Raw genomic sequence first — 26358 nt, forward strand, 5'->3', positions numbered from 1 at the left:
CCGCCAGCTGAGCGCTCGCCCGGAAGTGATGCGGTGGAGGCAGAGCCGCTGGGCGCCGCGGAGGTGAGTGAATTGGACCGAAGCTCTTCCCGTCCGCCCGGGCTGCGGGGGAGCGGCGGGGGCGGCGCGGGGCTCGGCCCGGCTCGGCACGGCCCGGGAGACGGCGCGGGCGGCGAGGTTCGTCCGTGCCCGCCGCGCTGCTCTCAGCCCCGCCAGGGCCGGTTGTGCTCGGGGGGCCCCGCGCCGCCGCCCCCTCACGTCAGGGCCCCCCGAGCCGCAGCCCTGCAGCGCCGGACAGCCGCGGGGAGCGGCCGGACAGGCGCTGCCCCGCTGCCCGGTCCCGGCCGGGCGCTGCTCGGGGGTGCCGGTGGGCTCCGGTGCCGCCGGGCCGTGCCCACCCCGCTGATCCCCGTGCCCGAGCCGCGGTGCTGCCTCGCCCCGGGGTTTGGCTCTCCTGGGTTTTTCCGTTCCGGTGTGCGCCGTCTGCGGGCTCGCAGAGCGTCCCTTGGGTGGTCGCTGCGGGCGGCCCCGCAGCCCCCGGGCCGGGGGAGCGGCTGCTTTGTTCGGGTGCGCTTCGTGCCCAGCCTGCTCACGTGTCCCGCTGCAACGTGAATGTTCGACGTGTTTTCAGGAGAAATACAGAAATAAACTGTGAAGCGATTTATTGCCTAGGTAGTTCTCGCCGTCTGAACATACCCCCTTTGCACAGCCACTTCTTTTTCCTGCTTCAGCTCTCCCTCCCTCCCCTGAGCGTGTTTACCCTTCCTGTGCAAGCTGCAATCTGCATTAATCACTCTCTGGGGCTGTGGTGGTACTAATAAGCTACTCATAACAACTTAAATTGTAACTTGCATAATCAGTGTTTTGAGCAAATATTGGTTGGAAGAATGTGCCTGTCCTATCAGTGCTGTGGTTGCTGGAAAGAATCATTGATTATCTTTTAAATAGTTAACACTGCTGATATGCTGCCCTTCAAAATGTTACATTGATAACTGAGCAGGCTGATGCCAAGTGTCAGAACACAGCATTGATCCACAGCTGGTAACTTTTTTTGAATGACAGTGTCTGTCACATAATTTAAAGGGGTAATGAGTTAAGTGCTCTGAAAAGAAAGGGGCCATAGCTGTACAAACAGAAAGCACAGGGCTGCTCTACCTTTTTGAAAATTATAGGTCTCACTGGCACGGTCTGTATGTTTTTGAGAGAACAGTTGACCAAAAGACGTTATTTAAACAAATTCTTACGTGTTTAAAAACCTCTTTGTTAAACAGTTTACGTGTAGCTACAGTATTAGTGCTTTATTTGGGCTACGGCAATAGGAAGAGAGAGTGTCTGAGTACTTGTGTCCCTTGCCTGCATCTGAACACTGCTGCATGTCTCCCTGGTGAAAGATAATCCTCAGAAAAGGAAACGCAGTCCCTTAGTTAAGATTGCATGTGAAAGTAAAGAGATCTCACCCCATGTTCTTGTCAGTTCTGTAGTCTGTCCTCAAAGTCTCCCCCACACAGGTGTGTCGTGGTGGTCTGTGGAAAACATTCACTTTTACATGACAGGCAGCTCGCAGTCTAAAGCAAAGCTTTTCTGCACATCAGCAGAAAAAGGAGAGCTTGTGATCTGTGTTGAATTAGTTCAGATTAGCAAAGTGCAACTGGCTTTACAAACTTACTGCAAATACCGGCTCTTGTAATGATTTTTAAAACTCAGATTATTTCCTAATAGCAAGTTGTATGTAGGCATGAATACTGTAATTCTGTAAAAAAAAAAAAAAAAAAGTAACTAATAACAGGGGAATTACAGCTTTGGTACTACTTGGCTGCTTTCTTTGTGAGACTGACAGCCTGCAATATGAGCTGTAATCAGCTCGTGTAATCAGGAGCTTCAAGGCTGCATTAGGTGCTTTTCCTGCCCAGATTCTTGCTTTATTTTGAGGTTGAATGTTGTGTTCACAGCAAATTCTCAATTATTTTTGTCAGTAGTTCTTATAATTTGTTGGTCTTGGAAGTTCGTTAATAATTACATCTTGCTTCCATTTAGCATGAATTGTGTTGAAAAAAGACAATCAGATGAAGGAGTGGCTTTGAGAGAAAACTAAGAACAGCTCTTTTGGAAGACCCTCTTTTAAATTAATTGAAGAAGTATATATTGAGCAAGAAGGGCTGCTAGACAGTTTGACAGACTTCTGAGGTGTGTTCTGAGAAATTTGTGTGTGGATGAGGAAGAGGCTTGGTTCTGCTGCTTGCTTTGGTTCAGCTTAAGGACCAGGAAGAAATCCTCTGTGTTGGGTATGTGTATGGGGGCAGTGGGGTATAAGGCAGATGGAAAGGGGATGGAAGAAAAGGAACAGACATGGCTTCTGCATTTCCTCATGGCACAAAGGAATGCACAGAGGGTTTGGATACAGAGATCATGGCTGCAGGTCGGGAGCAGTGAGAGTGCCCCAGCACCGCTCAGATCTGTCCCACACTGAAGCACTTGATTTTCTTTACTGGTGCCAGGGAAACATTGTTAAATTTAATTTAGAGCCTTGGAGCACTATAAAATCCATCATGATGGGGTTTTGGCAGTTTGTAAGAACTTGCAAATTGCAGAAACAATGTTATTGTTCCATTAGGCACTTGGGTCTGTATGTGAATGTAACAGGAAAACTCTGCTCTGAGTAAGAAGAGACTATAAAAATAGAAGCATGGGATATTAGAAAAATTTATCCTCAAAACTACAGAAGGAGCTGAATATTGGTAGCCAGAATTCTTGGAAGGCTGAGAGAACAATCTATAAACACTCGAGGGACTTGGTAGTCACAGGAAGATAAGGGGGAACCCCCTTAACAGTTTCATCAGAATTCCCTGGCTGGGCTCCTTCTCTTTGGCTGCTTCTCCCTAGGGGTCTGCATCTTATCTCACTGGCTTCCTTTCCTCTATTTGCCTCTGACTAATGGGCTTTGTCTTCTGGTTACTGGAAGTCTAATAAGTTCTTTTGTCTCTTAACCCTTCCTCCTTTTTAAAAATACTAGATTAATGGCTGTAATGTTTTGCAGACTATCTGCATTGGTGACATGGATTAATTGTGTGCTTGACTCTTAAGTTACCCAGCAGTAATGACGTAGTAACTTGACTTGAAACAATGGTAATTTCATGGCAAATGTTCAAGGCAAATGTTGCCTTCTGGTAAAGTGCCAGCTGCAATTTACCCCCTGTAAACATGTGGCAGGAGTAAACTGGCTGTGCAGTTTTTCTCGGTGTCTTCTGTACAGTGAGTTGTCTTGAGTGTGTCTTTTGAAACAGTCAGTGATCTCTCCTTTCTCCTCCCCCCCTTTCTTTTGACTCCCGCTTGAGTCAGGTAATTACAGATCTGGGTTGAAACCTTCCCAGGGAGTGATCAGGAAAGCCAAGACTTGCAGACCTGCTCCCATTGCTCACTGGCACCTTGGCTTCCCCCTTCCCTGAGGAGGGTTTGTGGCTCCACTGGGCTCTCGGCACTGGGCTGTGGGTGAGTGAACTGGAGAGCCCCAGGCAGGTGGGGGGTGGCAAAGCCAAGGGGAGCTGTGATTTCCCCTGCACAAGTGCCAGCGTTCTTTGTGGTGACATGAGGACGTTCTCCTTGTCACAGGTGGCTTTGGTGTGATATATATTCTGATCTCAGTGCTGACCATAACAGAGCAAATAAGGAATCAAAGCCTCTTGCCTAAAAGATAATCTGACAACTGACTCATTTAGGTCTCCATTTTATCCTTATGTCTTGTGGGGCAGCTCTCTGGTCCAATGATCTGCATCTAAAGGAAGCAGATCTTGGATTTTAGTTAAAGGTTATTAAATTGCAATATTTTGCTGCTAGAAGAATGACAGTTAGGGAGCTACTTAGATGTAAGTATTGAAGAACCCTTTCACAGAAGTAGGAATCCTGTAGAGAAACCAACTAAAGCATAGGTGGTGAGACAGGATTCCAGTAAAGAGAGTAAGCTAGTATAATCTTCTGGAGTCTCAGAAAGAATAGTTATAAATGCTGTTCTGTCTACAGCATCTGTTTTGTGAAAGACAAAACTTAGTTTGCAAAATGTGAGAATGCTGTTCCTGACCTCCTGTCACAATTTGTTATTCCCACAAAGTCAGACTGCCAGAGACAGTATGACAGTCATAGTTGTTTGTTGTCTCACTTTTCCTGTTTAGTGAACAGAAGTGGGTTTTTTTTGAACCAAAAGGATTATCTGCTCCTGAAATACACCAGTCTTATTTTTGCATCCATGTAGTAGCAGAAAGTGATGGTTTTCAGTTTTTTCTTTGAATTTTTTTTTTTTGTGTGATGCTTTTCCTCCTGCAGCTTTGGAACTTGTAATGTAGTCAGTCTTATCCTTTTGTTTTAAAATGGAAAGGGAGGGAGAAAATCATCTTAGCACCTATGATTATGGGAGGCACGTGTAGCTTAGTAATAGACTCACAAACACAAATGTCCTAGCTCTTGGTTTTGGTCATATGCTGACTGTTCAATATTTTCTTTGCCAATGAATCTGTACAGAAAGCCTTGAGTATTCTGGATCAGCATATAAATGGGTGGCCTGGAGTGCCAAAGGTCTGATGTGTTCCAGCTTCCAGCAGTTACCTGTGCTTGGAGTTAGTGATTATGTCTCATGAAGCACAGGACAGATACCTACACGCCTGATCTCTTGTGGGCACAGGATGGCAAGAGAAATCAAGAGTATGTGAAAACTTATGAAAAAAAGGTTTTTGTTAGTTGAAGCTGCCATCAGATTTCTCAAGGAGAGGTGAGAGTCTTTGTTACAACTGATGACCAAGTTTGAGTACTGGAAGGAGCTCCTTTGTAGCTACTGATACAGTTAGCATCAAAATACTGCAGCATCCTTTGTACAGTAGGAAATGTTGGTATTGTTCACTGAAATAGGGAAGTTGCAAATCAAGTCAGGAGAGAGAATTAGGGCTTCTGCAGGTGGCTGTGTGTATTTTCTGCTTTAGAAACTGCAGTCAGTTTAAAAATCCAAGCATATGCTCTTAAGGCACTTTCATATGTCAGTGCTTTCACTTAGAACAATTTGTTGTACATAACTTAGATATGATTCCAGTATTTGTGTGGTCAGCTGGTACTGAAGTTCCTACACAACTGTGTGCAATGAGTGATTCTTTTGGCTGGCAGCCTGTAAACTGTGTTACACTCGCTGAGACGCCAGTGGGCCTTCTGTAAATTCCTTATGAGCATCTGCTGCCAGCAGGGATCTTATGAGGTGGTCTGGCTCTTGTCTTTAGACTTGTCCCTTCAGTGTTAGGTGCTGTGTGGGTCACTGTTCTCACAGCTGCTTTCTGCTGGACAAGGGAGACTGATAGCCAGAGCTGCTGGAAGGGTTTCCTTTTTTTGTGTGACTGCTGTCTTTTCTTCATTGTTGAGAACAGCAAGAAGTATAAAGTTATTCACTTACTACAATTAGTTTAAAGCATATCCTGTTATTACAGGAGTCACTTGATCTATACCTGAATTACATTCAGCTGAATGTAATTGGTGAAGGCACCTCAGACACTTCAAGGTGAAATCTGATAGCTGAACTCGGTGTAGAAGAAAATCTGTGCACACTTAGCTCAGTTTAAAAGTAAATGTTTTTCTTTCCATAGCCAAGTAGATTGTAGACTGAGGTGGTTTTTCAAAGTTATTCTGGTTTGGCTGCAGAGAGTTGCAATTTTCCATAGGTTAATTTGCAGAATGGATTGAGCTAGGGTAAGGTAAATATTTGTAGCACAACTACTTTCAGATGCTTTCAGTGGGATGCATCTCTGTCAAATACCCAGGGGCTGTGGTTTCTTTTGGTCCCATAAGCTGCAGTTGTGCTGTAGAGATGTGAACTGGTTGTGTCAGCACAGAGTAGCTCTTCCCCTGGCATGAGCTGCTTTAATTATTCATAATACATACTGAGGTGTTAAAGGTCTGTCATGCTGTGCAAAAGTTACAGTGTACCCTGGAAAAATACTGAAGGATTATTCTTTTACAACCCTTTGCACATGAAAAGGGAAAAAACCACACAAACTCTCATTAGAAGATTATTTGCTTTTTTTGTATGTGCTGGAACTTTTATGGCCTTTGACAAGGATCTTGAGGGAGAAGGGGAATATTGGTAGTTTTTAAATGGATGGAGATAAATTGCTCAGTGACTGAACCTTTGTTTTTTGAAAGTGGTTGAATTATGTGCAGCGAAATAAATGAGTTTGTTCATGTCTGAGTATGTATGAGATGGGGAGTTGGCTGGAATCTGATTTGGGTTCTGGTTTCAGCTTTACTGAAATCTGATGGCATGATCTTGAACAGCCCTGTTGTTTGGCTGTCTTGATTTCCCCTCTGCCCATTGTCTTGCTCATAGCTTAAATAGACCTCTCAAAACAAGTACTGCTGCTGCTTGAATTAGTTCATTAATTTATTTACATTACAAAAGCACCTGAAGGCACCCTTCTAAAATTATATTCTGTTTAGCTAACCGGACTTGGGTTTGTTCTTTGAAAATACAATAATCCTAACAAATCATTCCACCCACCTAATAAAGTAAGTTGAAGCACATAATAGGAAACAATTGAAAACTTTTTAATGGGGCCAAATGGAAAAACAATGAGAAGTAATCAGTAAGTAAGGTATTATGTGGTTAGAGAATGTAAAGGGAAGGGAGGGATTCAAGGATGATGCATTTGTGTCTGCTGAAAAAGCTACTTAAGGAATATATCTTCCATAAGAAAAAGTAGTAAGGTGCTTAAGTCTTTCTCTGCCTATCATTTTTCACATTATTGTTTATTTTTCCTTAAGCTAGCCTTACACAATTAGCTGCACACAGTGAACTACAGATCTGAAACGTCTGTTTTATTTTTCTTGAGACTACTTGTTGAACTTTGAACGTGAAATGTGGTGTCATGCTCCGTGAGTGCATGCAGTCAGGTGCTCTTCAAGAGTGCAGAAAGCAGGTTTCTTCTGCCCAGTCTTGAATGGAAAAATCTCCTTTGATGAGTAAGCTCTGGACTTGGAGTGATAGCACACCAGGTCAAGGCTCAGCTGTTGTAGAGACTTTTGCCTGCATCCTGGTGACTGGAAGGGGGTTTCTCTAGGAAGAGATTTGGTGATAGCTCTGCTTCTTGGCCCTGAGACCTGGCCCAGCATGATGGACTGTAAATATGGTGAAGGTGTTTCTGATTTTTTTTTTTTAAATTTTTTTTTGTACCTGGCCTTCCCTTCCAAGGTAGTTAAGCTTTTCCAGTATGACCTTTCTCAGAGAAGTCCACTTCTCATTTGAGGCCCCCAGCATAGCTGTTGCCTGGCTTGGTTTTCCCCTAAACTGCCATGTAGCGTTGTGCCAAGTGGCAGCCAGAACTCTGCATGGTGACTTTTCAGGTGTCTGTATAACTAGCTTCTACTCTTTGCAGGCATGTTCTGTAGAGACAAATTTCACCCAGTTTGATCACATTTCTAAAGCTGTTTTGTTTCCAAAGCTCAGACTGAGGTTAATCAGAAATAGTTTTGTTATCTTGTTTTGGAACAGATTGGTAAAGTTCTCATGTATCTGTTCACAAAACCACTACTGTCTGCAATTCATTGAAAGGTTCTTGAACTGCAGGAAGCCTCACCAACTAATAATCCATTTTAACTAATTGCAGCAGGACTTTCCTGCTTTTAGACTTCCTCTTGAGTAACTTTGCATAAAAGTATTTGTGCAGCAGTGTTGTGGAGCAGATCAGCGTGACACAGGTGCTACCACAGCGCTTGGTCGGGGATGCGGTGAGGTGTGCTCTGGGCTCCTGAGAGCCCATAATGTGCCATTGTGCTGCACTCAGAGAGCTTCTGCTGAGAAAGTGTCATTGCAGGTTCAGACTTGAAATAAGCAGTTTCTGTAACATGCCGGCTTTGACTGAAGTTTGGCTTATGCTATAACACTTGTGCTCCAAGTGCTTGGTGCTGTGGTGTAGAGCTCTGAACTGCACAGTGAAAGCTTCCACACAGAGCTGATCCTTTCAATTTCTGCCTGCTGAAGAGGGAAACAATACCATTGATCCTTCACTGATTCCCCACAGGGGAGCAAAGAAAGTTGCCTTTGCTGAGAAGGCTGCCTGCTCTTACCCCTGGGAAAGCTGCTGGGCTTGGGGAGGGCTGCACTGATCCTGCTGCCCAGGAGAGCCAAGTCCCAGGGGTTAGAGACAGGTGTGAAAACAGCCAGGTGAGCAAAACAAAGGCCTCCATCATCCCATGGGCCCACACTATTTACTTACCTCCCTCCCCATGGGTTGCTGAGGGGTTGCTAATGAGCAGTGCAGGCTGTTGTGTGAGTTACTGTGCTGTGGTGCTGCTGCTCCACAGCAGCACAGGGAGTGGGGTGTTGGTGACCACAGCCTGCAGCTACACCTTGTAACTCTGGCCCAGGGAGTGAACCAAAACCTGTACCACCAACGTGCTGATTCTTCTCTCCCCTCTGCACTCACTGTACATGATTTAGGATTAAGTCAGTGCATTGCTGTGCTATGACAGCCTTCAAATACAGCCTTGAGGATCTTGATCTTTTAACTAACTCATACTAACTTTTTGTTCCATAGCCCATGATTGTGTTGTCAAAGTTTACACATTCTACTACATTAAAAATTTTGAAAAGGTTAAATGGACAACTCGGAAGAATAGAAATATAAAGAAAGGGGAGGTTCTAACATAATAAAATTTCTGGCTCCAGTCAGTGTGCGTTTATGTATAGGTCAGCCAACATGGAAATTACTTCAAATAACCTGAAAAAGTTTGGCTTTTGTTGGGTAAGGCTGATCTCCATTAGATTCTGCTTCTTTTGAACTTGAAATAAGTGTTTGCTTCCAGTACGTGCAGTAAGTCAACTGGAAATGTAGATTTGGTGGATCATGGGATCATAGATCTCTTCCAAAGAAATACAAATATGTTTGAAAAGTAGTTCATTGCAAAAAGTTGCCATGACAATGATTTTTCAAAATGTGAACTGTAAAATGTTTAAACAGGTTCCTGGGAAATGAGGTTGCACAGCACCCTGTGTTCCTCCCTAGTGATTTATAAAGAGAATTATTTAGATGCAAGAGGCCAAAAGAAATTAACATAGATGTGCCAGATGCTACATTTTCTTAAATTCTTGAAATTCATGGGATGCTATGGTCAAATAGGAGGAAATTAAAGCTAGTACTTCCACTGTGAGAGAGGCAGACACTCCTCTGCTCCCCTGCACATTAAGCTGCCTGGTGGTTGTGCACCCTCTGGAATGTCTGCTTAGAGCTCTGAAGTCATGGAGGAGAGAAAAAGGGTGGTTGGTTGTGTGGAAGATAAGGTTTGGGAGCAGAGTACGTAAACCCAATGTGAAGTAGACTTTTTGGTCTCCATCTCAACAGTAAATGCCTCAAAATTATTTGATGGAGATATGCTTTTGCTCTGTGTGTGTATATGAGTGAAAATACCACTCCAGAGTTTCCAGGCATTTTGAAATGTTTGAGGTTTTTAAGCTCTAACAACAGCTTTGGTCTGAACTAGGTTCTGTGTGTCAGTCAGATTTTCCTAATCCACGTATAGGATTCAGGTTTGGGGAAAATTCATGTGGAGATTGGCATGTGTGACAAGACGTTGTTTCATGGTTGTCTTTCTATATTCACCCCCCTCTTTCTGCTGAAGGAAGCTCTGAACAAGCTAATGTTTCTACTTGTTTCCTAAGAAGTAAATCTCATGTAAAGGTAAGTATGCAGCAAGGCAGCTTTTGATCACCTGTCTGCTCCCTAGATGTACTAAGAGCTGTAAAAACGAGATGTTTTAGTGTTTATGTTAGTATGGTAGAGCAGGGGAGTTTTGCCAGAGATTTCTTGTTTGTTGTGTTTTTCTACTAGGTCAGATACAGAGGTGTTGACTAGGAGCTGCAGTTGCAGCTCTTGCTACACAAACCAGACATACCTTTGTCTGTCCTCTTCAGAGGTTCCTAGTTGTACAGCAGAGCTGTGAATTTAAGAGAAGTGAAGTGGAGCCAGCTCGACTGAACATGGGAAAACAAACATGGAAAAGAATGTGCTAGAGAATGAAAAAAGAGAATTACTCTCCAGACCCAAATTATGCTTTGCTAGGTAGCAGCTGTCTGGCATTCACAGATTAAACAGTGCTCAGCTAACATGCAGTGACAGTGATAGCATGTCCTCTGCTTTGCTTTGAGTGCATGAAATGAGGAATTAACTCTCCCATGCTGAAAGCCATGAAAGTATCCGGAAGCGTGTATTTACTCCAAACAAACATTTGAATTTGTCTGTTGTTTTCAGTACCTGTTCTATGGTTTATATGACAATGCAGAGTTAATGGTGTTAATGCTACTTTTTAAGTCAAAAAATTGAAGTAGTTTTTTATAAAATGACTCTTTGAACAAATGGAGTTTGGCTCTGAAGGGTTTTATGAAATACACAGTTGGTTCTCAGTGATTTGGTGCATTTCATGGTTTTCATAGCCTCTTCTAAATGTAAAGATTTTGTCTGGTCTTTTGTCTTCCAGCATTCTATGTGGAACCCAGGCAGCCTGAAGGAAGCTGTGAAGCTAGTGGAATGATTCCCTGTGTAGCTGAAGCTATGTAAGTATTAGATGTTTGCTTACAAGATCATCTGTCCAGCACAATTGTTAGAGCAGCAATTGCCTCTGCTTCAGCAGTGGCAGTGATCCTCTCCTGCCTCTCCAAAGGGAAGCTCTGTGTATCTGTTCAGGGCTGGAAGCAGACGGGGCATCCATGATACTGTTCCCTACTCTCAGCTGTTTTTCAAGTCATGTGTCCCTATCCATTAAAAGGTAGATAGTGCACAGTGGAATTCTGTAAAATTCTTCGACTATGCTCAGGTGTTTGTGAAAAGCTGAGACTAGGCTGAGGCTTAGTTAAGCTCTAGTTATGTTGTCTTTGCCTTAGCTGGTGAAATGCTACTTGGAAAGGGATTTAATGGTTGGCTGAGCCGTTTCCCCTTTTGTTATGAGATTTCCTAAATTTGTCTTTGAGGTCTTCTTGAATGTATGGAAAGCTTTTTCCTCTACTCTCTTGATACTTTCTGTGTTTTGAAACTCATTATAAATACCTTCTGATGTAACACTTCATTAAACAGCATAATGCTTGTTTTGCTTGTTATTCTCTGGACATATCCAATAGTTTCTATTACTACAATAACATCAGTCATTATAGAAAAATACTGGGTTACTTAAATATCTCCTTTGCATCTTCTCTCCTCCTGCCAGCTGCCCCCCCCACTTCATTACTGCTGTTTTCAATTGTGCCACGGTGTGCTTGTATGATTGAGAGTTATTACTGAGTCACTTTGTTTTGCTCCCTTCAAATTTTGGGTTGTGTGATCTGGTCACTTGAAAATGGAAGAAAAATGCTGCAAATTGCTTACAGCACTTAGAAAAAAGTCCCACACAAAGCCCCCACCAAATCAAAAAGCCCCCCAGGCATTAGCCAGGGCCTTTGTAATCTTCTCTAGGTTTTCTTTTAATGTATGGGGCCATATGGCTCTGCACATCCTTTGTCTTAGAGGGTGACTTTGCTTTAGCTGGCTGTATTCACCAGCCCTCATCTTCCTGTGTTCCCAGCTGCTGACTCCTTTCTGGAAAGGTGCAGAGAAGGTCATTGTGGATCTCTGCTTTGAAAGAGGAAGATGGCCTCATGGGCATCATGGTGATTCATACGTACTGTAGATTATTGCTCAATACTTTTCTGAGTAATAGACTTCTTTGGGAGCACTGCATCCTGTAGCACTGAGCACATTCCAACCTTAGCCCTGAATCTTGATCCTTTTTAGTAGAATAGCAAAAGCAGTGGTCACTGCTGCCTTTTAAGTCTTGCTTTTATGCTGTACAAGCCTCTTAGTAATTTTTGCTCTTGGGAACTGATCCTTTTGGGAATTGATGCTTTGCCACCAATCCAGTCTAACCTTTGGGGACAAAATAACTTTATACTCATAGTTCCTGATCAGCTGGGAAATCTCTCTGCAGGTCCTTGTGCTGTGTGACAGTCACTTTGCTCTGCAGCTGAATCTCTGTTCACATTCCTGAGGATGCTCTCTCCCACTCCTTGAGCTCTGGCTTCACTGCAGCTCCTGATGCTGCAATTAGATCCTCTCTCCAGCCTTCCATAACAAAAGGGCCGGCTTCTCCCACTTGTTTCTGTCTCCTTCCAAGGCTCTTGTTCCTTTCATGCCTTGAAACCTGAGTCACGTAGGAAGCGGAGGTGACTAGTTAGTGAAGTGGATCCAGCTCACGAAGGCAATTTACAAAAGGGTAACTGATGGAGTGCCAAAAGACTTTTCTCTTACAAAACCAGATACATGCACAAGCTGCCAGCGGATGCAGTCTGGATTTTTTTTTTCCAAGCTGGTTTTGCTATTTTTGGGGTAGAATGCTTCTAAGTATCTGGCACATGGCATCAAGTTTCTTGTAGAAGAAAAGTGAGGAATTGCAGCAACTGTACATCAGTACCTTCTAGTGTTTGTTCATAAGGAGTAGGATTGTACTCTGAAAACTTCCTTGGTGGGGAGGAGGAAGGAAGAACTGTGTTACTGCAGGGAAGAGCAGTGCTAGCAGTGCCCATGCAGTGGCTGTTCAGGAGCAGCATTCAGCTCTTTGTAAGGCAAGTAGGAGTACAGAAAATGTGTTTATTAGAGGGGTACGATGTGAGGGAGGTGGATAACTTGCCCTCTAGGGGTTAATGCTACTGGGATTGCTTGTCTTTGGAAACTGCCAGTGGGACACCTCCTTACATACAGGTGTCTAATAATGCTGGCAGATCTTCCCTCTGTGAATTGTAGTGCTCTTTTCGTGACAGCAAATGACTTTAAAATCCATCAGTTTCATCACATTGGTGATGTCACTTTGGAAACCTGAACATTAGATTGTTATCATCAATAATACAAGCTGTTGCTTAGGAAGCATGACAGCATGAGTCATTTTACTAGGAAAATTATGGACACAGTATGTCAGTCTTGCAAACTGCCTTTAAAAAAAAATTCAAATTGGGATTCCTCAAGTGAATTGGATTAATCTGTCAATTATGATATGATTTGACTACTTTAGAGGAAAGTACTGTTCACTAATAGGCAGCTGTTCCTTAACCTTCCCCCATAGGAAAAAGCTGTTCCAAATCACCAATAGTTAATAACTGCTGTTACATCTTTGAGAAGAAATTTTTCTATACTACTTAAACTCTAATGCTATTCTGTACTCAGAATTTTTATGGTGTTCTTTTAGCTGCATACTACTCTCTAAAGAAAAATTTGTCCAGTGTGTTACTAGCTGCCTCTGAGAAACTGATGGAAGAACAAGAATTAGTGTAGATTGAGCATTTGAATTCAGATGAATTTAAAGACTTGGGGGGGAAAGCTGGTATGTGGGAGTTAATCACTAAGCAGTTTTTACACTGCCTACTAATATCCTGTTTGTTTTGGTGTAATGAAATAATGACTGGTGTAGACTGGAGAGGACGATGCTGCTCAGGCACCTGGCAGCACAGAAATCATTGCCAGGCTGTGCTTCACAACTCACAGAGCTGTGAAGTACTAAGGACCAGTGAAGTTGTCTTGTGGATTATTTATATTGACATGCATATTTTATATATCCTTTCAAATACAAATTATTGCAAATTTCTTGAATACATTAAATCAAACTTTGCTTGCCTATAAAAATGATGCTGCAAAGTTAATCTTGAAAGCATTGTGATGAAAGAATATATAATATCTTTGTTCCTTTGGCTGCTTAAAAAATAGGTATTTGCTAGTTTTGTGTGTGGGTTATGTGCTTAAGGAAAGGGACTGGGGAGGGAAAGGGAAGCCCGGTAGTCAAAACCAGCATCTTGGCTGTTGTAGTTCCACTGGCACATTTTTTTGCTCTGGAAGCTGCACATGTGTTGTTTTGTCAAAACAGGTATAATGGCTGAGAGATTTATTTTTGTAATCCTAATATCTGAGAATTCATCTGTACTTGTTGCTGCTGTTGGTTTACAGCTTTAGAGAGGACTTCAGTCTCAGTAAATCTTTGCCCAAGAAAGAATACAGTCAAACTGACATGACAGCTATTGTATTTCTTAATTTTTATCTCTCTTCTTTCTTGTTCTAATTCTAAACTGGAAGCTGTACACAAAGTCAAAGCAAACCCAATTTTTATGTTTGAAGGTTTTGCCTAACTGACAGCAGAGGTGAAATGCAAATTAGTGGGTAAAGGAGGACTATGATAAGCAATTGCTTTCTTGGAGCTGACATTTCTGAGAAACAGACTGTCCTTGGTGTGGCTGCTCGCTGATAGGGCAGTGTCAGAGTGTTAGCTTGGTTTTAACAGGGAAAATTGGAGAACCCTTTTCTCTGGGCAAAATATCTTTTCCGAATACGCGGGGCTTTGTGATTTATAAAAAGAGAGTATGATGAAATCATTTTGGCGTTTTAATTTTTGTTTAAAAAAAACCCCTCTGAACTGGAATTACTACTTATCTGCATGTGTGTCTGTGTGTCTGTCTGAAGAAGTTTCATTAAGAAGGCCCCCTCCCCGTCTGTCCCCTTACCTGAAGGGAGGAGCCCACTTGAAACAATTAAAAATTTCTGAATACCCTCTTGCATGAGAAGTGTTGCCTCCTTTCTGCAGACACACTCTGTGTATGTTCTAAGTACAAAATCTAGATTCTAAACTCTGTTTAAAAACAAACACACAACTTTCGCTCTCTCTCCTCCTCCCCAAAACCAGCCAACAGCCAGCCCCCTCCTCCCCTGCTCCCTGAGAAGTCCTTTTTGCTGATTTGCTGGAGGTCCAGTCTAGATCCAATGCTTAGGTCTCTACCAGGTTGTCCCATGAGTGTCCCTGTCCTCCTTTCCCTGCTTTGTTTCAGTGTTTTTATATTCTGTGTATAAAATGTGGGTATACTTTTAAAATCCATTTCCTTTAAAGTATTTCTGGGTTAGAACAGTCTGTTGTGATGAAGCCTGTACATGAATCAACCTCTTTGTAACCTATGCTGCAGTAAGAATTTTAGGAATTTCCTTTATTAGGACCCGTTAGTATAGTGTAGCCACTGAGTGAGCTGCATTGATTTCTAGGTAAAACAGCCTGAAATTACCTGAAATTTATGGCATATTCCAGCCTTGTGTACACTGCTCCTTTTCAGTATGCAAAGCTTAAATATCCTGAAGTTGATTGCTTAATGGCAAGTGTTATCCTACATTTAATACTTCAGCTCTTCTTTATAGAGAGACAGCAGTTTGACTGTGAAACTGTTTTTCAGGGTAGCTGAGTGCTGCTAATGGCATGGTGAGATGTGTTGAAGAGCAGCTGCGAGGGTGTCCAAGGGCAGGGGGACCGTGCTAGGAGCTGGGCTTGCAACATCATGGGCCAGTGTGTCACCAAGTGCAAGAACCCTTCTTCTACCCTTGGCAGCAAAAATGGGGAGAGAGAATCTGGCAGCAAGTCCCACAGCAAGAGAAGTGCAGTCCACAAAGACGACCACGGCTCAGCTTGCGGGAAGGCTTCAGGAGACATTCTTGTGAATGGGACAAAGAAAACAGACGCTGCTGTAGAGTCCAGTCAGCCTCCGACGTTTTCTGGAGATACAAAGAAAGACTCTGTTTGCAGTGCAGAGGAATCTTCTCTTCAGAGGATTGGGGAGTTGTTCAGGAGGTATAAGGATGAGCGGGAAGATGCCATACTGGAAGAAGGAATGGAACGATTTTGCAATGACCTCTGTGTTGATCCCACTGAATTTAAAGTACTAGTTTTGGCTTGGAAATTCCAGGCTGCTACCATGTGCAAATTTACAAGGTTAGTTCTTGTAGAACTTGTAATTATTTTCATATGTTAAAGTATATCCTGTCAGCAGTATGTTGGAGAGACAGCCTCATTAGCTTCACTTACTTATTTCTTCTAACACTTGTATTTTGATCAAATTAATTCCTACCACTGCAGAAGGTAAGGTTTGTATTGTCTTCTTTTCCCCTTCTCCTCACACTGGAATTTAGAAGATGTGGTTTTGGCCATTATGCTGCTAGTGATGAACAGTGTAGTGAGATTCTGTAGACATGAATTTATTCTTGATTTACCAGAAGCAATTTACTGTATCCGGCATTATCTTGGTGATGAGATTGGACACTGAAATTAATTTTTCCTTTAAAGTAATGTGAGATTCTTTAGTAATTGCTACTAACTCTGTTAACAATCTGTGAAAGAATGACAGAATTGTTCCTGTCCAACCAATGTAACACTTAATGTCTTTTTCCAAGAGTAATCTTGTTAAAGCATAGAGAGGGAAGGAAATGTGAGGTTTTGACTTGTAGCTGTTTCATACTAGCTGCCAAATGATTGCTGTTCAAAGTGCTGTGTGCCCTTCTGGACAAGGGGCTCAGTCAGCAGGCTGACAGCATGTGTGATGCTACAGGAAACAATGGGCAATAGGCAAACCCAAACTGCAACAGAGTCCCCCAGCTTGATTAACAGTGTCCAGGTAAGAGCAAGGGAAGAGTGCCTACAAGGACTGGCAGGAAGAGAAGGAATTTTTAATTTTTTGGTCTGTCTAGATTGGTTTGAGTAATGCTGCTTATTTTTACTGAGCTTATTACTTTGGTGTTCAGAGCCTTGACCTAAGCCTCTGCTGTGCACTGGACAGCATCTTCAGAGTCTTTGTGGCTGAGGGTGTGTGTCAAAGGGATGAGTTACTCTGGAATGCAAATGTGGATTTACTGGAGGCTGATGACACAGGTATTTGCTAAGATGGTAAAGGAATTGTAAGTAGTGTCTGTGCTTCTGCACAACTACCATGAGTGTTAACATGGTTTTAATTTCCTTGGACAGGACAAATCAGTTGTGAGAGGTTGTATTTGTTGAAGGGCACGCTCCATGGTACAGGTGCTGATGGGTTCTTCCATCAAGGAAAGCATTGTGGCCTGTTCTCCTGAGTGCTGCTCCATCTCCTGTCTTTCCTCCAGCCTGTCCTGTGTCAGCCTGCTGGCTCTCCTGGCTGGTTGTTACACCTGCTCACAAGCATCAGAGAAACTGGAGCTAAATGTGTCCCACTTGGCCACCTGGGACAGGGCTGGTGCTTGGAGCAGTGTCCATACATTGTGCTGTAGCCCCTGTGATGCTGTGCTTCCTTCCATGCTCTCAGCAGATGCCTTGCTGACTGACAGCAGTGGCTCCCATTTGGTTTTGCAGGCTGAAAGAGCAACCAGAAACCACAGCAAAAATAGAAGTGAACTGCTCTGTCCCTTGCAAACAGCTTGCCCAGGGCATGGGCATTTAGACATCAGCAGTATTGAATCCGGTGGGGATAAATGTGTTAGTTTCAAACATTTAGAATTTCTTCTGTGGCAAATTAGATTCACTTTTAAATGTGAAAGGCATTCCAGGATGTGCAAGTGTCCAGAAAAGCCAGAGAGCAGAATCTTTCAAATGTTAGCAGTGCCCCAGCAGACCTGGGCATTGTGTGTGGTTCCCCAGACCTTATGGAATGCCTTGGAAATGTCTTTCCAGTGGCTCCTGTTGCCAGAATATGTGCCACTGGAGCTGAGGATACACCTTATCTTCTCCAGGTGGTCCTCTCAGATTTGGTGTAGCTGAATAGAGATGGGACATGTTCGTGAGGTTGGTGGGAAGGCCTCACTCTAATTTCTTTTCTCTTGCTTAACAGGAAGGAGTTTTTTGAAGGCTGCAAGGCAATAAATGCAGACAGCATTGATGGCATTTGTGCAAGGTTCCCCAGCCTCCTAAATGAGGCCAAGCAGGAGGATAAATTCAAGGATCTCTATCGTTTCACCTTCCAGTTTGGCCTGGACTCTGAAGAAGGACAGAGGTCGCTACATCGGGAAATAGCCATTGCCCTTTGGAAATTAGTCTTCACCCAAAACAAGCCCCCTATTTTGGACCAGTGGTTACACTTCCTAATCAAGAACCCCTCAGGAATCAAGGGAATCTCCCGGGACACGTGGAACATGTTTCTAAATTTTACTCAGGTGATTGGACCGGACCTTAGCAACTACAGCGAGGACGAGGCCTGGCCGAGTCTGTTCGATACCTTTGTGGAGTGGGAAATGGAGCGAAGGAAAAAGGAGGAGGAAACCAAATGCATTCTGTCCTCGGACCCAGAGGGCCCGTGTGCGGACGGACAGACCTAGCAACGGCCCAGCAGCAGTGACAAAAGCAACTTGTTGCCCTTCACAAAATGTAAACTCTGGATGTTTCTGGAAATTACCGAGGCTCCAGATTTTTCTACTTTACACCTTTTTCTGCCTTGTCTTTGAAAGGGCTCTAAAATGCTGTATCATGTTTTAGGCACTTTCTTAATTTTGGTTATTCCTTTTACTCTTGCCCTGAAATATTTGACCCTGGCTACAAGTTAAGCATTTTTTTTATTTTATTTTATTTTTAAGACTTCAGATTAGTATAAGTAAGTCTGATACTTCTTGCACAATGTAGTTCTTTTTAGTTAGGTTAAATTAACATTGCTAAATTATACAGTGCCAGATTAAGTTTTTCATACTACATCTGTCAGGGCAGGTCTGTACTGTGTGTAGTGCTGTTTACATTGTTGAAATTTTAGGCTGTAATAATTTTAAGGTTTTATACCGAGATGAACAGCAGTGTTAACTATAAATGCATTAATCCTGGGTAATAAGGCTCTAAAAACCAACATAAACAACAGCTTTTTGTAATATGGCTAATTCCCATTTTGAGCTAACTCCTAGTGAATGAGTCCAGATCATTCCTTTTTTTGGACTTTCAAACTAAATGTTGGGATTGTTTTATAAAATTACTGTACCTGTCAGTCAACTGAGTGGTAGATGACGATTTATATCTAAATCTCTTTACACATTCACATAATAAAAGAGCAGTACTACCTCAGTTTTATTGAAAGTGGACTTGTTGATGGACTTCCATTTTCTCTGGAAGTTGTATTTTTGTGGTTACATGAGAATATTTTTACTTGACTAAAAGAACCAAAGGTTCTGCTTCTTAAGTTTGCTAAACATTGAGAGAAGCAACACACAAATCCTAAGTCTTCAAGGAAAACTGTGGTATAATTCTGCTTTAATTTGTTTGATTTATACCTAAAGTATTACCTTACTTGTCTGGCAAGCACAGTACTTCTATGTGAGGAACTATCTTTTGCATTAATATTGACGAACCAATTTTTTAAAGCATATGTTTAATTGCTAAATTGCAGTTTATACTCCACACTTTCTGGAGCAACAATATCGGCATCTGATGACAAAGTGAATTCTTAATGTGTTCTTAATGACAGCAGTGTAGATGAGTCATTTTTAGACTGATTTGATAATATTTGGATAGGAGTCAATTTATTATTTTACAATGCCTGTATTGGGACTATTTGCCTGTTGAAATTGTTGTGACTTAAAGGGAGTTTTATTAACACTGGTTGAAACTTTTTTGGTTATTGATGCTACCTTTTTTAATTTTAGTATGTCAACTTTTTTACACCTTTTGGTAAAAGGATTGATTGCCAAGGCTTTCTGTATAGCCAAGTGCTGGCTTAATGAATTTGATACACTTCTGTTACACACCTTTTATTTTCAGAGCTGCATTTCAGGATCACAAACCAACTTCAACTGAAAAAAACAAAACAAAACAAAAAAAAGCCTAGACAGTCATCCATAGCATCTAATGGCTTTTGTGATATAAGGGTTTTAAAAGAAAGGGAAACAGGTTTGAAGTGGTGAGCTTGTCACCAGGTCCAGGGTGTCGTGCTTTGCACATCTGTTGTGCCCCACACGGGTTAGCAGAGAGAGGAGTAGGATCTACCCAAATTCTGGGACTGGCTTTGCTGGTATGCAGCCCTGCAATGGATTGGCTTGGAGGTCATGAATCACTAACAAAATGTGGGTAGTGCAAACAGTTTAAAAACAAACCCACAAGCCACAGACAGCATCTCTTTCTTCTAATAAAAGGAGAGTTTGGTCCATGCTGCTCTTGCTGGGAGACAAGCTGTGGAAAACAAATGTGGTTGTTTTAGATGCAGCTGAATCTGTCCCTTTGCAGGAGAGCCCTGAAGGTGCTGTTTTATGGGTAAATACCCCCAAAGCTTTGTACTTGCTTCTCTAACTTTCTGTGGCACAAAAATGTTTGGCAGCAAAACCTTGTTCTGATTTGGTGAGCAAAGCAGGCCAAAGCACTCATGCTGGAATCCTTGAATTTATGGTGAGACTTTTGCTGGTGCTGTTATTTTAAAAGACTAAAATTCCCCAACAGAGGCTGCTTTGTTAGGAAAAGTTCCAAATGGAGACTGATTTGATAGTAAATGAAGACTGTATTTGTAAGTTTGAGACTCTTCATTCATTCAGTTACTAAATGCTTTGTTCGTCACTTTATTTTTTTTTCCCTAAAGGAAATTTAAAATGTCCAGAGTGTGAAGAGTAACCATTCACATGGGTAGCTCACCAGATGGCAGCTTCTGATTTACACCCTAGCATGCAGCAGCCCCAAAGGATGAGGGATAGAGCTCTTTAAGGAAGGTGTTTATCTTGTGGTTGGAATGTGGACAGCAGTGAGGAAATCAATCTGTAGCACATCAGGCTCGGCCATTTTAATGTATCAGAGGTAATACAGCTGCTTTTTAAAGGCAGAGGTGAACACACAGGAAGGGAAAATCTGGTTTCCTGTTGGGGAAAGGACATGCCATTACCCACGAGTTCAGTGTGGGGGACAGCCCTGCTCCTGTTCTGCTGCTTCCAGCCGGGCAGGAGCAGCTCCACCCACTGGGCAGGGTGCTTGCAAAAATAGCCAAATGATCTATCTAGTGAAGTATCACTTATCTTTAGCCTAATTTTAGTCCTTTAATTACCATTTACAGAATGCAAACCAGACCTGTGTCAGTTTTAAACTCCTGAGGCAGGAGCTGAAGGTGCAGCTCTGGCAGTGCTGGCAGTGAGCAGGGCTGTCAGACCTTCTCTTGGATTGCCTGGTGATTTTGTGATCCCAGACGAGACTGCCTGGACTCTGTAATGTTGGGGTGAGGGAATGGGGTTTGTGTGTGTGTCTCTGAGAAGTCTTTAATAATATTGGAGCCTCTGAAAATATGCTTGTTTAATGGTTAAACTGTGAATATCTGTGGAACAGGCCAAATACATTCACTCTTCATTTTTATATAATTTAATTCTTCATTGTGTAGGGCACAGGACTGTAAGTGACCAGTGATGCTGATGAAATCCTTGAAACCATTGCAACTGTTTTAATTTTTTTAAAAATTACATTATGCATTAGGAAACTTTATGCATGTAGTGAATCTGCTGCAACTTGGGATAAATAACTATACATAACTATATAGGTAGTTGGAGTAATATACTGGAAGACTGGTCTGATATCCACAGTCTGTGGCATTTTACTGCCTTCTCTTATATGCAAAGAAATACAACTCCTGTAAACTTTAGCCCCTAGTAATAAAACACTGACCACCTACACCATATTATAGCTTGCAACACCTTTAAAATTTGGCTTCCAGATCAACTGGAGGCTTAATTGTGCTAATTTTCACTTGTGTGGGTGCATTTCTGAGGTGAAAGACTATTGATTTAAGTATGGCTTCTGCCCATAGCTGGCCATAAAACATGACTGAGGCAATGAGTTGGAATTGAACACCAAATTGTGAATTTATTTGCTGCTGGTGCTATTCTACATGGAGAATTACAGCTTTTTAGTACTGTGCAATCCCAGTGAAAGGACCACAGGAAAATGACCACAGGTCTGGCAGGTGGCACAGACACAGCTGGGACTGAGAGCTGCTCCCCATGCTGGCCCAACAGATCTGCTGGATCAGCTCTGAGCCAGGACAGTTCTCAGCCAAGTTCAGAGCAGGAAATGAGCTCAGGCTGCTCTGCTGGGGCTGAGTGGCTCGGCTTGGTGGCAGAGGGTGCAGCCCCTCCTCTATGGGCAGTGCTGGGGCGCAGCAGCAGCTCTGCTGGGTGACTTTTACTTCACTCTGTGTCCATCAGAGCCTGAAGAGCCCATGGATCCAGGACTAGCCTGTCACCCGTGGTTCCCAGGCTGTGCACTGACCAGTGACCTTAGACTTTTGTGACACTGTCAACATGAGCCTTGTTTCCAAAAAAAGCCCAACAAAGTTAAAGAAACACCATGTAGTTAATAGCCACCTCAGCTGTGATGCAGTTTGTTGGCTGATGTTAAATCATTCCCATTCTTTGGTAAATAATAGTCATTGTGAGTTTCTGGGTCTTGCAGCCTTGCGTTCTGCAGTGTGATGCTTTTCTAGAAGGTTCTCAGTACATTGGGCACCCAGTTCTTCCCTTGAGCCCACTCTGCTCAAAGTATGTGCATGTGAATTTAGCCTTTCATATTAAAAAGGAAGATGCTTAACCTGAAACTCAGAATTCTTCAGGGTAGTGCTTCAATATGGAGAAAAACATATTTTTTCAAATAAGTATTAAAGCAAAGCGTCTGCTTAAATTTTGTTGTGTGCAAACAAACCCACCAGTGTTAACATTTTCTCTCTGGTCTATTGAAGATCGAATCTTTGGTTTTATAGTGTGAACTGAAGTGAAATTCATGAGATTGTAAGACAGAAAGAAGGCTGTAACTCCTTCACCATGAAGTATGTAGGTATCTCTACCTCTTGTTCTTAGACTTGAATAGTTTAAGGCTACCATCCTTTCGTCCCAGGATTTTATGCCTGGATGAGTAATCTATTTTTTTTAATTGACCCAAGCTAAGTATTATCTATTTGCCATAGCTTTTGGTATCCTGTGTTTAACCTGTATGCAAAGGACCCTTTGGAAGGGGGCCGGGTCAAGCTGCAAACCAGAGTTGGTCCTCCTGGGTGCTACTTTTGGAGTGCAATAGAGCGGCCGAGCAGAGCTACGTGGCCTGTGGCTCAGGGGCTTCTGTCACCACACATCCTCTTCCCTGGTCAGGCTGCCTGTACTGACAGTGAATTGAAGATGGAGCAGCTGCTCCCCAAGAGGGAGCCACCAGCCTTTTTGTTTGCCCTTGAAAAGCTTTAGGAACCCACCTGATGCAGTGCCATGAGTGTATTTTTCTTTTAATCAAAAATACTGTGTTTTGTTCCATGTTGGACTGGACTTGTAACCACCCAGCAAAGATGGGAGCTGCAAAAGTGCAAAGGCTACACGCGTCCTTTTTCTCCCTGAGGTCAGCATCCTGCTCAGGATAAAACCCTTGTGCTTGAGTAAAGCTGGAATGTTCTCAACTGGAGATGCCAGAGTGGCTTTGGTGCTCAGCTGTGTTCATTAATGCATTGGGGGGGGTTCTTCCCCGTGCAACACATCTGTGCCCTTCCTCCCCCAAAGCAAACTGCAACACAGTGGCTGTCACAGCAAATCCCCCATAGTGCAACTGCTGCTGCAAGATCCTTCCTGTGTGAGGGCTGGCTTTGGGCTGTGACCTCTTGCACTATCAGGATGGGCACGTATTTCAAGAGAACATGTGAGACAGATAAAAAGAGCATGTATGTTCTTGTCCTAACAGCTTGCCTTAAATCACTGACATTGCAGCGGTTCCTTGCTACTATTGCAATCCTCAGTCTTTGAAAATACAACAGGTTCTGTAGGTAATACTGTTTTTTGTTTAATTTTTAATAAGTTTCTATCTTTGCATAATTGCACTCTTCAGATAAGCCCTTTTTGGATAATGTGTCATTTCACACACAGGAAAAAAAGTCCATCTCCAGTGTTTGTGCTGTAAAGTGTTTCTTTTTATGCCCTGTAAATTATATCTGGACTAAAGGTTGCCTACTGTTGAAGCAGTGTGTTTTCTTGAATGTTGTCATTTTGTGCAGTTACAGCTGCTGACTCTTGCTCTTCTCTGGGCCTGTGAGAGTGGAGATTGTGTGACCAGAGCAGGCAAACCTGCACAGAGGATCAGGGGAGCTGAAGGCTGGCTGCTGCTCCCATGAGTGCTACACGTTGGAGGACTTCACAGATCAGTGCTCCATGTTTGGAAGTTGTGACTTCTTAAGTCATACTAAGCAAAGTTATTTGAAAATACACTTGCTTTGTTATCTCTAAGTTTGAAATAGTCTTTTAAAAAGAGATGGGCTGACAGGAGGGTTGGGGGGCCTCGTGCTATAAGTTGTTGAGTAACTCAAGTTCCAGGAGCCGTGGATGGGACTGGCAGGATTCTGTCCCAAGCCAGCACTCAGAGGATTTGCACTGGCTGGTCTTGAGGGCATGAAGCAACCACAGGGCCTTGATGGGCTGTGTGGAGAAGGGTCAGCCTGGGAGCACTGGTGGGTGCAGCCTTGTTCTTTCTTGTGGATCTTGAGGCCCCAGTTCAGCCTCAAGTCCCTCTCTGTGGAAGGAACGTGTTTTGGTAGTGTTTGCTCCCAGAGAGGTAACTCAGTGTAACCGAGGAAGTGACAGGAGCACGGCTTTATGTGGCTGTCACTGTGAGCACAGCTCCCTGATGGGCCTCTGGGCTCCTCAGCAAACCAGCCAGGGTGGGCAGGGTCACATCTGCTGTTCCTTGTGCCCAGGGGTGTTTTGCCTTTTCAGACTTACCCAGGAGATAACCCTGTATGAGCCAGTTTTCTCACTCCGGGAAATGATGAATGTGTTGCGTGTCACAGAGCAGTTCCTCTTTGGGACAGCAGTATCAGAAGTGCTGTGTAAATGTAATGCTTGAAAACAGCTGGAGTAAATTCTGTTTCATGTAGGGTCTTTATTTCAAGGGGATGCAGCCAAATTCACAACCTGGAGGAAAATTGGGAGAATTCCAGGGCAATGCATCTGCTGAATCCCAATCTGCTGAATTGGTTTGTAGTTTTACAGTTACCTTTCTTACATCAAATTTTCTCACCATTGGTGTCTGGAACAGAATGGAAACAGCATCTTATGGAATGTGCAATCTAAGGCACAATGCAAATAGGGTGTGATAAGAAGGTTGTCTTTACTTGATAGCAATCCTGAGTGCAATGTTTTTGTTGTGTCCCTTTTGGAATAAGAGCATTAAGTACAGTCTGAGGTTTTCTTTTCTTACAAGCAAAGCATTGGTTTGTCCATTACTGACTTCTTGTGAAATTTGTGCCAGATGTATATTAAATATTTTGGTGCTTTTTCTAATCCAAGCTGCCATTCATTTACCTGTGAGATTATTGTACTTCTGTATATTTAAATGACCAACCCCTTAAAGAAAAAAACAAAAAAATTCCTTTAGTCACAATGTATCCTGACTACTGTAGCCTGTAAATGTTCCAAAGCTTCTGGGTTTCCTGTATTCCAGTAAGGTCTGAGGGGAGGGGAGCAGCTACAGAAATCTCACCCACTGGAAAGGGAACTCGCACGCTGTTCTGTGCGTTACTGAACAAATGATTAACATTTGTGGTGTTTACATAACGACACACTGGTGTTCACTTTTTTGTGCTCAAGCTTTGTACAAAATGTCTTATTTAAAGCTGAAGTCCTTTTTACATTTTTCAATTAAAAAGGGACAAATTACTTATTTTTTCATGCCTATGAATAGGACTCTTGCTAGTTTTATTTGTCATGTCAGTTTCTCAAGCAGGACTCCTGGATGCTCACTAAGTCCTGCCAGAGAGGTAACCACATAATTTTAAAGTATGTGGAAGGAAAACTAGCTGGTTTTTTTTCAACTTTGCAGTGCAAGTGTCTGCAACAAGGAGATGCTGGATGTGAACAGCCTGAACAGGAGTGAATCCTTAGAGAGGGATGAGTGCTGGGGTCAGTCTGCCCTTCACGCCCTGCCCTGAGCTGCCTGAGCTCTGGTCTCTGCTGGACTGGCTCAGCTGCAGGGGCTGCCTGTGCTGCTGAAGGCACTGGCTCCCTTTCACATTCTGCAGTAGCACTGATGTTATTGTGTATGCCAGCTTGCAATAGCTGCAGCCAAAGGAATCCCAAGCTCACTTGAAGTGGCCAGAGTACCTTAGTGTGAGAAAAAATTGGCTGCGTTCATCTTGCTGAATAATAGATTTCATTTTCATGTTGCTTTAAATTTAGTCATTAATGACACTGACATGAGCATCTCCTGCCTGCTCACTGCTGCTTCTGGGCTTTCTCTTGCTTTCCTGTATTTGTGCCTGCTCCTCCACACAGCAACTCCCAACTTCCAAATCCCAAGATAAGGAGAGACCCCAGCTCAGCACAGTGAACTTAGGGTTGGAAACTAGGAGGGTGTAAATACTCCATCAGCTGTATTTAATAACTTCTGGAATGATAACTATTTCAACTTTATCGCATGAAAACATGAAAAAAATCCTGGTCAAACCTTTTAACAAACATTTAATTTTTAAGTCTGGATCTGTCAGGTTGCAAATCACCTCATCCTGCTTCCAGCTCCCTGTGGAAAGTGATGCTGTGGGAAGTCCACGCAGCCATGTGCTTCCCTTAGAACATCCCCTGCCCCTCCCAC

At 43.0% G+C, this 26358-nt stretch overlaps 1 protein-coding gene across 3 annotated transcripts; it reads left to right on the forward strand.

Annotated features, from left to right (window-relative positions):
- Window positions 1-11: 11 nt before the first annotated feature.
- Window positions 12-25052, forward strand: DCUN1D3 (defective in cullin neddylation 1 domain containing 3). Of its 3 annotated transcripts, none has more exons than XM_041462051.1 (4): window positions 12-63; window positions 10495-10570; window positions 15242-15774; window positions 17636-25052. In XM_041462051.1, the coding sequence occupies exons 3-4, from the start codon at window positions 15344-15346 to the stop codon at window positions 18117-18119; spliced, it is 915 nt and encodes a 304-aa protein (XP_041317985.1). In that variant the 5' UTR covers window positions 12-63; window positions 10495-10570; window positions 15242-15343; the 3' UTR covers window positions 18120-25052. The 3 variants fall into 3 exon arrangements, with proteins under 3 accessions (XP_041317985.1, XP_041317987.1, XP_041317988.1); XM_041462053.1 differs by lacking the exon at window positions 12-63 and adding an exon at window positions 74-672; XM_041462054.1 differs by lacking the exon at window positions 12-63 and adding an exon at window positions 9650-9698.
- The last annotated feature ends 1306 nt before the right edge of the window (window positions 25053-26358 follow it).

The sequence above is a fragment of the Pyrgilauda ruficollis genome, unplaced genomic scaffold, assembly GCF_017590135.1.
Source record: "Pyrgilauda ruficollis isolate IOZ18807 unplaced genomic scaffold, ASM1759013v1 scaffold16, whole genome shotgun sequence".
Classification (NCBI taxonomy): domain Eukaryota; kingdom Metazoa; phylum Chordata; class Aves; order Passeriformes; family Passeridae; genus Pyrgilauda; species Pyrgilauda ruficollis.

Coding starts and splice junctions, on each gene's coding strand:
- DCUN1D3 (XM_041462051.1), top strand. CDS start 15,344: ATGGGCCAGTGTGTCACCAAGTGCAAGAACCCTTCTTCTACCCTTGGC. Junction 15,775..17,635: donor ACCATGTGCAAATTTACAAG/GTTAGTTCTTGT, acceptor CTTGCTTAACAG/GAAGGAGTTTTTTGAAGGCT.